Source organism: Diadema antillarum, unplaced genomic scaffold, assembly GCF_040938485.1.
Source record: "Diadema antillarum isolate AM-2024a unplaced genomic scaffold, OU_Dant_1.0 seq00001477_RagTag, whole genome shotgun sequence".
NCBI classification, from domain to species: Eukaryota; Metazoa; Echinodermata; class Echinoidea; order Diadematoida; family Diadematidae; genus Diadema; species Diadema antillarum.
The window spans coordinates 130,711-143,489 of record NW_027272216.1 but is presented as its reverse complement, the minus strand read 5'-3'; the positions used below and the strand labels follow the sequence as shown (position 1 = coordinate 143,489).

Genomic DNA, 12,779 nt, shown 5'->3' with positions numbered 1-12,779 from the left:
GTGGTGAATTGTATAAATGTACAATAGTCTAATGTGACAAGCTGAACATGCATGCACATTCTTGAGTTTCCTGTAGGTTGATTTAAATGGCTCTTACTGGACTTTGAATGGATTTAACAAATGTTGTATAAACCTAGTATCATCCACTTCAAACCAGTATATACTATACATGTACTATGTCCATTGATTTGTAGTTTCACAGTTTGGAATTGACCAGGACACTAGAAAGAAATTATTTCATTGCAATTGATGTTTCATTCTTTTTTTTCCCATGGACTCCCACCACAAAATGATAGTGTGATTGTTTAATACTACATGGTGACAGTCACCATGGCTATCCAGTGGTAAACTGACAAACTTGTGAATTTATAATTCAGGATACGTATGTCTTTGAGCATCCAAGTGCATACGTAGGCTCACCGTTATTCATAATTTCAATGATCAACACACCTTCACAATATTTGAACTTAAAACAAACAATGATTTTGCAATCTAACTTACAGTCACACCCAAATTCTTCTAAAATTGACCTCCATGTATTGGGGAAGTGTGCACCTCTTGTACATTGTACATGATGTGCATTGGAATAACTGGGAGAAATGCTGTATGCACCTGTTCAATTGATCACTTGACATAAGTTATCAGTTACAAGTGTACATACTCTTTATCTAACACTTTAAACTAAATACTGACAGCAACAAGTGGCCATGTACTTTGTTCTATAAAAAGACAACAGTACAATAACTACATGTACATGTAGTACTTGTCAAACCTACCCCTTTGAAGATACACAATATTGCTGGTTGATTCTTATGTGCATTTTCTTGAGATTTCTTGTATCATCATTATAAGCATCATTCTTTGCACACCATGATGTTTAAACTATCCCTCGCTGAAATACTGCCATATCAGCATACAACTGTACTGTATAAACATACCGTAAAGTTCCGTGTATAAGACGCACCCGTGTATAAGACGCACCCCTAATTTCGGACCTAAAATAAAAAAAAACAAAAACACGAAAATGTCCACGCAAATATTGCGTGTGTTCTACATATTATTTCAGCTCAATATTTCCCTAGAATGCAGCATGTATTTGCTCTATTTTTCGTTTCCTTTTATATTTTATTTTAACGGTATTCATCGGATATCAACAAAATATGGAAGACGCAAAATGCGAGACTTGTCTCGGTACTCACTTGCTATTGTTTCGCCTTTCAATCGTGGTACATGTGTCATGCATATCATACTCATGAGTAACAGTTCGATCTTTGCTGTCATACATAGCAGAGGGTGTCTCGCATATTGACGCATGTCAGAGTGGAAGGTTCATCACGAAAAATAAGAAAAACATCAACAAGTGTAGCAGAGGGATCATACGGCAAGACGTACGGTGCGTACGGTAATTACACTCATGCACTGTTACCAGTAACATGTGTGTCTCTTGTACCATGCTTGTATGCACAGTGCTAGCCTTTTGCAAAAGGCAGCTCGCAGCACAAGCACACAGAGAGCAATGGACTTGCACACACAGCGCGCCACGGGCAAGCGCGCTTCGATCCGATCGCTGTGTGCACGCGAGTCCATTGCAAAGCTCTCTGCATAACATGCAGCTAGCTGCTGCCTTTGCCAAAGGCTTGCTAGCTACAGCACAGTGTAGCTATGCTATCATCCTACAGTATGGTCTTGCACTCGTGAAATGAAGAGCAAACGAACGACATGGATATGCATGCATGCTTCACACATCGTTCATATTTACGGTGACATAGTGTCGATCCTACTCCGTATTTTACAGCTTTTGTCTAGGGCCATGTTGATACTAGTACATTGATAAGTTTTACGGTATCGGTAATTTAGTAATGATACCTGTACATCGCGTATTCCAGCTACTAGGTTGGCTGTTGGTAGCTTGGTAGACTGACATCGGTAGCATACAGCAGTGCTGTAATACCGTGTTACAGCTGTTGTCTATGGCCAGATTGATACATCGTTACTGCACAAGGCCGATGTAAGTTTATCTCGTATTTGCAGCTTTTGTGTGTGTCCAGATTGAAAGATCGCTCTTTTATCCGTAAGTTCTAGTGATTGCTTACCTTCCAAACGTCGATGGGCATACATGGCCCCAAGTTGGCCTTATAAAATTGGGTGTACATGACGGATTTTTTTCCGTGATTCGACTGTACCCGTGTATAGGACGCACCCCCGATTTTCAACGTTTTCCGATGAAAAAATAGTGCGTCTTATACACGGAACTTTACGGTAGTCTTCAATACCCCTTACCCAACAGTGATCATTTAATCTTTCAACATCCAGTGAACTTCCATTCATTTCAGCAAAGCAGAATGAAATGAACCTCCCACTGTGAAGCTCTATGGTCCTCAGTTACAAAAAAAAAAAAAAAAAAAAAGTGTTATTGCACTCCCAGTGGCATCCTCAATGTTTATAACTATGACAAGTCATACAAGTACCAGGTACAATGTATGACAACACTGACAGGTGTGTATTTTTGTGGGACACAAAAGTGGGGATTTCATCCTACGTTGTACTTCCACAAGGCCAGCTACATGAAGAAGCTGTACCCAGAATCATGTTGGGAGATCATGCACAGAGAACTGTCAGTGCGGAACTTGGAAATCAACATCTAAAAATAAATATGTGGCAAAGATCAAGGTGAGTTTAAAAACACAAAAACTTGTGCAACATAGTACATTCTTTATGTATGTAACTCAAGGAAGGCATCTACATGCTATTCAATGCTGATATTCAATGCAGAAAAAACAAAAGCTACAGAAATACCTGACTCTGACTGACAAACAAATAGTCCCATTTCAGCCCATTAGGTCTTATAAACTGCATTTGCTGCTAAATATAGCTTCATGACAAAGTACTGTATAACATACTGTGTGTTAGAGTTCAATCATTGTATCACATGTACAGTATACAGCAATATATTTTCATTTGATAGTATATGGTTATTGCTTTTTGTTCTTCATTCTGACTTTTTGAACAGTCAGTGGCAAATGTGCCATGTCATCGGATTTGGGAGGGAAATGTCTGACCCAAGGCATAAATACATGTAAATCATGACACCCTGTACATACAAATTGTACATACAATGTATACTGATTATATGCTTACAATTTATGGTCTCCTGAAGAGAAAGGGTGGCAGCTGAGGTATCCACATGAAATGTGTTTAGATATTGACATGGTGACTAATACCTCTTGCATGGAAGGACTGTGCAACACAAACTCTCTGATACATACAGTAGCTGTGCCATGATATTCTCTTTCTCTTCCATGCAGGACAAATTTAGTTTATGGTATAAAAAGTAGCTACTAAAAAGCAGTTTTTTTCACAAAACATGGGTACACTGTAGATACATATGTAATACACATCCTGGTGCTATGAATAAGTACAGTGTACTACTGTACTCCAGGCATAACCAGGGAAAGAAGCAAATCATGCTCTATACACAATCTCTTCCACTTGGTTTTGGTTTCACATTTAACGTCCCTGTTTAGCAGTCCAAGATTAATGATGCCCTGACCACAAGTGTGTGTTCCATCCCTGCCCTACTGCAGACACTATTCCCTCAATGTCCCAGACTCTGAAATGACTTTTGATCTGCGGAATTAAATTCATATCAGGGGAGATCAGCGGAAGAGCTGGCTTCCAATAGTCGGATAGGCTCATCCAACAAATGACGTGCATCCTGGAGAAAAAAAGTTTTCGCTCAGGATTTGGACATTAGCCTAGGGTGATTAAAAATAGAGCACAGAATATACACCCAGCAAAAGTCAGACCATGGTCCATGATCCACAACCCAGAGCAGCAAAATTTGTTCTGTTTATTCACTTCTCCCCAGATATTATTGCAAGTCTGTAAAACACTGCACAGGTTGCAAAGACTGTCACAAAGAAAATGGGAATTGTATCAAAATTCCTTTGATAATATGGTCTTCAAGTCAACTACACAAAATCAATTACAAAACCTTTTCTGTAACACTTTTGTTGCTGCTCAACTTCCTTCTAGTAATATCTTAGATTGCAAACAAGAATATTGGTATCACATAACACTGGCAATTTAATACAGGTGAAGAGAAAATAAAAATCATCCTCTAAAATACATCCAACATTGCCTACATGTACATTACATCTGGCTAGATGTACAATGAACATTAAGTGCATTGACTTCATGAAATTTGACTCATGCATTAGTTTACTTTTATTTATCTCTTGTATCAAAAGTACATGAGAATACTTTTACAATTTTGCATGATGGCAGTTATAATGTGCAGGCAAACTTAACCGAGGTCAACTTTATATGACAAGATACAGTGCTCTTATGGATTTTCACGAGGATGTCCTCCAATTAACACTTTATCAATGAAACTGAAACCAAGAACATAGCCGAGACAACTACAGTGTACAGTACAGTTAACAGTTAAAACCTCTAAGAACACATACTGAGTATTTGTGAGATTCCTCTTGTAGTAACAATGAGCATTTGTTTGTTTGTTTTTTATATTTCTACCTCTTTAAGACAAATATTCATGGAAGAGTGGCTTTTCCTTTGAATATGAAGTGTCACTGGAATATTCTGATGTTTATCTAGCTTCAATTAGGCATGACATCTCTTTTAATCTTTTTTATTTGATGATATTCTTTGAGATGTGTGCAGAACATACAGAAAGAAGGATGAACACCACTACTACAACTTCCATTTTTTTAATGTACATGTAATAATGCACTCCTTTACAGCTAACCAATCAAAAAGCAAAATCTCTTTTCAATTGCATTCCATAGGAATCTAACCTTAATGAAAGTACAGTTAAACTCGCATAAGTCGATCTTCTTGGGACTGAGCAAAACACATCGACTTAGGCGATTTTCGACTTGTGCGTAAGTCAAAAAAAAAATTGACTTACAGTTACACCACACGTACATACAAATGTATGTATAATGTACACCTGTATGTAAACAAAAACTGGCGTCTTGTGATTCTGACAGCGATATATTACACAATAAAATCTTATTCGACTTAGGCACAGTGAATTTAATGGTTCTTCCGTGAAAGTGTTCTTGGAATTTCATCGACTTAGGCGAGTATTCGACTTACAAAATTTGACTTGTGAGTGAATACATGTACGTCAATGGGGAAAAATCAGGACTTTTTAAAATCATTGACTTGCGCGATTAATCGACATATGCGATGTCGACTTAGGCGAGTTTAACTGTATTACTGATTCTTTACATCCACACATTGGCATAAGCAGGGCTCGACGCTTACTTTTTCTTTCATGGCTCATTTGGGCAGCTAAAACCTTCATACGTATCTGAAATGTTGGTGGCCCGAAATAAGAAACATAAAAATCAAAATCAACTTACAAGTTGTAGTTCCCGAAAATCAGGCCACCACAAGATACTGTAAAAGTGGATACTTTAGTGTGACTAATTTTTCTTACTAGGCCTCATAAGATAAGTTTTTCATTCTGCGGAATCAAGACATTAACTACTAGACTATATGGCAAGCAAAAATATTTGCGAGCTTTTATTTTTGCGCGAGTTTCTGGTTGCATAAAATGCGCAAAAATTTCCACTTTTACAGCAGCCTTTGTGGAAGCGTGGTGGCCCAACACCAATTGGCACGGGGCCACCGCCAATGTCGAGGCCTGCGTTGGTCTCAGCAGGGTGATTATACTGTATCCATCCATCCATCCCCCCCCCCCCCCCCCATGCATTGTAAATTATATAAAAGAAGTATACTCACTGGACAGAGATTGGTGCTTTCAGCAATATATTTTCCTATATGCTTTGCTTCAGCTGACACCGAGATACAAAGGAGGAGGGCATCCCTGGCTTGCTGGCCCATTACCCCTTCACGGTGGATGTATGGGATAAGTAGGGAGAAGAGCAGGAACTTGGCAGGACCCTTGCTAGGACTGGCATGGAAGAGGAACTCCAGGAGGTTTGGGTCCTGTGAGAGGCAGATGCACAGCTGCTGGAGCAAATGAATCAGCTGGTCTTCTGCATCTTCACGGGAGTACTCCCAACAAGCCAGCAGGAGCCGCAGGAGAGGGTTCAGAATGTGGGTGTGCATAAGTACAGGCTGGCGGCACTGGCCAATCAGAAGCTCATAGATACGGAGCAGCTCCCGCTTCGTGTCCTCCTGGTGCTCCCCAGCGCGCTCGCTCCAGATAAGCAGCTTCTCCATGATGTTCTCCTGGATGGTGATCTCTAGGAGCCGTCCAATCGTGCCCTGAGTCGGTGCCTCTTCCTCCACCAGTAGTTGCATCATCTGCATGGCGTAGTTCACCACGGTCTGCACATCATCCACGCTGACCTTCGACCACCGCCGGTTGCGAACGAGTACCTTGTTGATGATGGCTTGTATCTGCTTCCAGTGGTTGAGGTAGACTTCTCGCCGCACCTGCATCGCCTCCTGCTCTGCAGACAGGTGCATCCTCTCCGGCGCTGCCACCACACTGGGGGGTGGGGAGTTGACTGCCGGCATGGCAGAGTTGCTCCGCCTCCTCAGTAGCTTACTCATAATGAGATTGTTGTTGGAGAGTCTACTTAAAGCCTCCGCTTGCTTTAAGACATTTCATATAAAAGACTTCAATCAGGTTTGTCACTAAGAGTGCAAAATATGAATCTGCTCATTCAGGTAGACAGTGTGCAACTGTGAATTCCCACGCACATGCTGTAACTTCCTGATCACTGCTTTGAGATGCTTCCAGGTCAGCTCAGGTTACCCCGTCCATGGCAATATCACTGACTGACTGGTTGGGAGTACTCGAGTATCTGAAAGTAAAAGTTGGCAACAAATACAAATAACAATAACAAGTATTATACATTTATAAAGCAACAGTGCTTAAAGTGTAAATGAGGTGTCTCTAAGCCCTCTAATGTAAGCCTTCTCAGTTTAATACATTGTAGTACACTGTACATTAGTAACACTGGACACTCTGTAAGCAGTATAGTTGGATCTACAACTCATTGACCACTTTTTGATTAAATACCTTGTCTCTTATAAAACATCCCTCAGTTTCACCTTAAATTCATTTCAATCAAGGGAGAAAATACCACAAATTCATGTCCCAGGCTCAGATTGGTGACTCGTACCCTAGGGCCTACGCACAAAATTCGCGGCGACAAATGCAAGCAACATTTTTTATTGTGCATTGGGGCAAGCTCATAATTTTAATAGAACGCCTACGTGTTAACAATAATTAGGTGTGTATTACTACAATGAGGATTTTCTTCAATTCTCTTTCCTCCTGTTTCCTCAGGTTATTTACCTGTATCCCCCTTGAATTTATCTTGATTTGCATTCATGTTCGAATGTTCCAGTGTATTGCGCCCCGTCCCATGCGTACTTTTGATTTTATACGCCAGAAAGCCATTGCGCAAGGGTGGTCAATCTAAAAATAGGCGGTCAATGAGTAACGTTAGTAGACTTACTATACTTGCTACATGTATCTTGACATCATGTAATTCTTGTTTGTGTGAATCCACACTTATCATACTAAATAATAACTATCATCATATGTGAGATTCATAGACAGTCACAGGGTGGTCCACAACTTGAAATTTTAGCATGTTGCAAGCTCAGAATCTGAGAATATTGCAGAAATTGAATACGCGCGGAGTGCACACGATGAGTACGTTGTATGCAATATTTTGCTGCTTATCTCTCTTTGTGCTGCTTACATTCAATGTTCTCTCTCATGTTTTGCACACAAATATATAAAGTACCTGGTAGTTTGATGTTTCTTACGTTATGCACATGTTTTGCACATTTTTTAATACTTTTACTTTGAGCTTGTTGCAAATTCTTGAGGATGTTGCATAGCATGTTGCTGGCTTTTTAGGATGTTGCACAAGAATTTTAGCATGTTGCAGCGACATGCTAAAATCCCTCGTGGACCACCCTGAGTCATACTCGACTCTATCCCTGCTAGCATTGAATTTGAACCCGACTACTCACATGATGGAGCACTGCTGACCATGTACGCTGCTATACCCACATGTCACTGCTACGAACAAATGCCGATCAAACTCTTGTGGGACAGAAGTACAGGTATGGTATTAGCTTACGGGACAGCATGGTAATTTCAGACGCACACATTTTTGCATACTATTGACATTTAATACGCACGAGACTTCATAGATACATTGTAATAGCCTCACAGAGCCTTCTTGTATGGACCGAAATCGCAAAAAACACAACAAAAGAATGTAAAAAAAATAAGAAATTCACATTTCACCCTCAGATTTACAAGATGTCGATTTATCACAAGGTTTTATCGCATGAACTGTTCGAAATGTTCAAGTTAAGACATTTCACTGTAAAATACGAAATTTGAGCCTCATTTGCCAATTTTTTCGTCATCGTCCGCCCGGTAAGAATGTGTTATGTGAATCGTGGGTACCATACAATGTATGAATTGTGATTCTGGTGCAAGTTGACAAGATATGAAAGATGTTGTTTTTAATACAGAAACCGTGTCTGGAATTATTATGCGAATTTAACAGCACTATTAATAAAGACAACTTTTTGGAGAGGGGTATATTTGAAGTGTATTTTCCAAAAATCAGAGTGAATATTTTTTTATTTTGCCGAATTCGTAATTCTCAGGACTTTGTGAACTAGAGTTCAAGTACTCTGAGAGCACAGACCTCTTCCAAGCAGCTATAATTTCCACCAATGATCTTGTTCTTTCATAGAGATCATTGATTTCCACCCATATGTACACCGGTATTCGAAATGCACGCTGAAATCGCCCGATTTCCCAATATAGGCCTAGATACACTGTAGTATTGATAGTAGAAGCCTTTTGTTACGTCATCAACCCTCAGCTGCGCGGCGCGCCTCGCCTTTGCAGAAATTAGAGCGCGCACTTTAGTGTGCCAATGAAAACCTTAAAAATGTGCAGCTTGAACTCCCAAGTTCATTGACCCTACCTGCCAAAATATCGAAAATCCTTCATAAAATTCATAAAAATTTCCGGATCACTACCAAAATTTAATCATCTGTTCCTTATGTCATTCTCGGCCTCTCCTGCGAAAGTTTCATGCAAATCCGTTCCCAACTTTTTGAGTTAGTTTGCACACGGACAAACCAATGGTAATGAAAACATAACCTCCTCCCTTGGCGCTGGTAATACTGGTTGCTACTTGTGGCCGAAATTTCATCCTCTGAGTATGGAATTCAGATAAGAATTCAGAGCCCAGTGATACAATCCACTCTCCTACTTCATGATTCTTTGATAGCAATGTAGACCTTTGACAGAAAGATTGGTCTGTATCTGGTCGTTGGGGATATGTTCCGTGGAGACTGCGTCTGGCTTCACGGATCCCCTCCTATCTAAAGGAGAGCGATAACGTTAAAAAAATAAAGAAAGAATCAAAAGACTCCTCCGGACAGACGGATCTTTCCGTCTATGTAACGTTAGACCTAAGTTATAAATTGGCATTCCCGTCAGCACAGCAACATATCCATCATGTCATATATAAGCAGACCGACGAAATTTGGAGTTGGAGTCAGAGAAAGGTCAGAGAGTTGTAACAGAGATTACTCAGTGTCTCAGATATGTCCACCACCAAATATCACAAGTCTCGAACTCACGACACGAGTCACACTGACACTAACACTAACAGTAACACTAAATGTAAGTAACAATGACAGACTACTATAGTACCGGTACTAACGTTAGTCGTTAGATCCTAATAAATTTAGTTATAACAGAAGTTTAACTTAGAGATTAGACCCCAAGTCCTCCCTTATTAGTAGTAATTAATACTAACCTGTAGTAACCACTCCAGCTAACAAGGTTACAACCAAAATTACAAAAACGAAATTCAGCATCAATACCCAATTACTTACAACGATTCATCTGGAAGATGTATACCGTTCCGGTTCCAAAATCGTGGATGTACGAGGTCTGATATTACACCCTGTTGTAAATGACCGACCACAAACAACTTCACGTCAACACAAATTACAGTGATGATGTGTACCAATGGGGGTATTCTACGCTCTTTGATGTGTACTGTATAGACTCTAGAGCAAAGTATAGAAGCTACATTATTTTTTGTACGCTCAACTCAGCTACCTTCGTCCACTACGAGCTACACTGTAGTACCTCACCACCGCTAGCAATGGTATCAACAATCAATGGGTATGCGTACGCCCTCTAATCGTCGCGTCTGCATACAACACACAACAAATATAACACCGCCATCACAAGTTGGCGCTATTACGACTTCTTCTTCTTCTTCTTCTTCTTCTTCTTCTTCTTCTTCTTCTTCTTCTTCTTTTTCTTGCACTGTGAAATTGATGCATCAAAATTGCAATTTTGTACCAGATACTAGCATTGTGCACCAAGTATAACCATAAAAGTAATATAGGTTTTTCCATTCATTTTCAAACTTTTTTCATTCAATTTCACAAATTTTTACTTCAATTTCGTCGCAGGATGTCGGGAATTATAGGCCAATCTTATTTTCAAATTCGTCTTTCGTCGTTCATTTTCAAATAAAGTCCATTCTATTTATTCAGTTGGCATACATTTTCGTCATTCACAGTTCAAATTCGTCAGTCTCACTCGCAGCACTCAAAACAGCAGGATCGATTTCGTCTTTTGTCAATCATTTTCGTTAAATTTTCAATAATGTATTTTTTTCTGTAGCCGTTCACATTTTACATTCAGGAGTTAACGTGTAAGTGCCCCCCCCCCCACACACACACACAGAACCACAGATACAGCAACACACACAAGCAACCCGAGTACACACTGATACAAACAGACGTATTGTCTCGCAAACGAAAACACTGACAAACGATTTCTAGGCAAACATGATTTAAAGACAAAATTTAAGTGTAGAATTGTCGCCTGTTTAATGTCAAAGAATGGATAACATGATTATGTTTGCTGCTTTCCAGGGTACAAAATTTAAAGTTTGCTTCATGCATTATGAAGCGAAAACCTGAACATTACGAGTTAAAGTTCAAAATGTGACACTGACATACTGTCCTGGGATATGACTTTCGACTGTCGTTTATCCATCAATAAATTTGGGTTGGCAGTCATGTTTTTCGTGTGTATTGTCTAAGAAAATGGTTAGGGAATAATGTGTAACGATACAATTTACGAGAGAAAGTAAAAATATGTCGGCTTAAAGTTGGTTCACCATCAAAATAAAGAATCGACAACATCTGACTAATTTGAATGAAAAATTCGTGAAATTGTGTGAACAAAGACGAATTTGATCTTCACATTCTGCGATCTGTCAGCGGGAGAGACGAATTTGAATGACAATCGACGATTCTGAATGCTATATGTCTTCGAAAATGTTTGACGAAAAACGAATTACAATGACAATTGACGAAATTGAAGTTAGGATTTGCGTTCCGCGTGCTTCTCGAGACGAATTTGAATAACAAATCTTTGAAATTGAATGACAAAAGTGCGAAAATGGATGGGAAAACCTATAATTAAAACCTGTTGAGGCTTTGCATTATCAAATATCCAAAGTAGTGCTATGAGATGAATTATGTCGTAATTTTGCAAACACTGTCTTATTCCATGCATTGCACTTATGAATTTGCGTTTATCTATCATATTTTTCCTCGCAAGCGTGAAATTTTTTTCTCTTCAGAAGAAAGTGAGAGTTTGAAAACTGCTTGAAAAGCCTGAGTCTAAAACCCCTCGCGTGATAATTACAATATCAGGATCATTGACTTGATTGTGAATGAACATGTACGATGGTAGAATGTCGATGATCAACTGCACATATCCTTTGCATGGTTTTTTTTTTATACCATACATTGTCTTGAGGTCTTGCATTCAAATGGAGGATAAGAATATAATATGCAACACTGTAATTGTTTCATTATAACATGTAAATATCGAGATCTTTAAGTCAATGCGATAAGCTTGTCAGCATTCCTATCGAAAACCTTATCTGCAAGTTAAATAAAATCATTAAAAAACATCCATCATCAACAATCATTCTTTTACTATAAGACCAACAGTATGATGATTATCCCTGTGAGGTCCGTAATAATATAGGTTTTCCCATCCATTTTCACACTTTTGTTATTCAATTTCAAAGATTTATTTTTTCAATTTCGTCCCGAGAAGCAGGTAGAACGCAAATCCTAACTTCAATTTCGTCAATTGTCACTGTTATTCGTTTTTCGTCAAACATTTTCGAAGACATAGCATTCAAAATCGTCAATTGTCATTCAAATTCGTCCCTCCCGCTGAAGGATCGCAGAATGTGAAGATCAAATTCGTCTTTGTTCACACAATTTCATGAATTTTTCATTCAGATTAGTCAGATGTTGTCGATTCTTTATTTTGATGGGGAACCAACTTTAAGCCGACATATTTTCAGTTTCTCTCGTAAACTGTATCGTTACACATTATTCCCTAACCATTTGCTTTAACAATACACAAAAAACAAGACTGCCAACGAAAACGAATGAAAGATAAACGACAGTCAAAAGTCATAATCCAGGACAGTATGTCAGTGTCACATTTTGAACTTTCGTAATGTTCAGGTTTTCTCTTCATAATGCATGAAGTAAACTTTAAATTTTGTACCCTGGAAAGCAGCAAACATAATTATGTTATCCATTCTTTGACATTAAACAGGCGACATTTCTACACTTGAATTTTGTCTTTAATCATGTTCGCCTAGAAATCGTTTGTCAGTGCTTTCGTTTGCGAGACGGTATACGTACATGTGTGTACTCGGATTGCTTGT

At 39.0% G+C, this 12,779-nt stretch overlaps 1 protein-coding gene across 4 annotated transcripts in view; it reads right to left on the bottom strand.

The window, feature by feature from the left end:
• LOC139709885 (FHF complex subunit HOOK-interacting protein 1B-like) overlaps nt 1–10,130 on the bottom strand; it is a 44,870-nt gene extending 34,740 nt beyond the window's left edge. For all 4 annotated transcript variants that reach the window (XM_071621839.1, XM_071621840.1, XM_071621841.1 and 1 more), the window contains exons 1-2: nt 9,892–10,130; nt 5,773–6,806 (exon numbers count right to left, since the gene is read on the bottom strand). In XM_071621839.1, the coding sequence (XP_071477940.1) occupies nt 5,773–6,552 (780 nt within the window). In that variant the 5' untranslated portion in view covers nt 6,553–6,806; nt 9,892–10,130. The remainder of the gene's footprint in view (nt 1–5,772; nt 6,807–9,891) is intronic.
• Between the last annotated feature and the right edge of the window lie 2,649 nt (nt 10,131–12,779).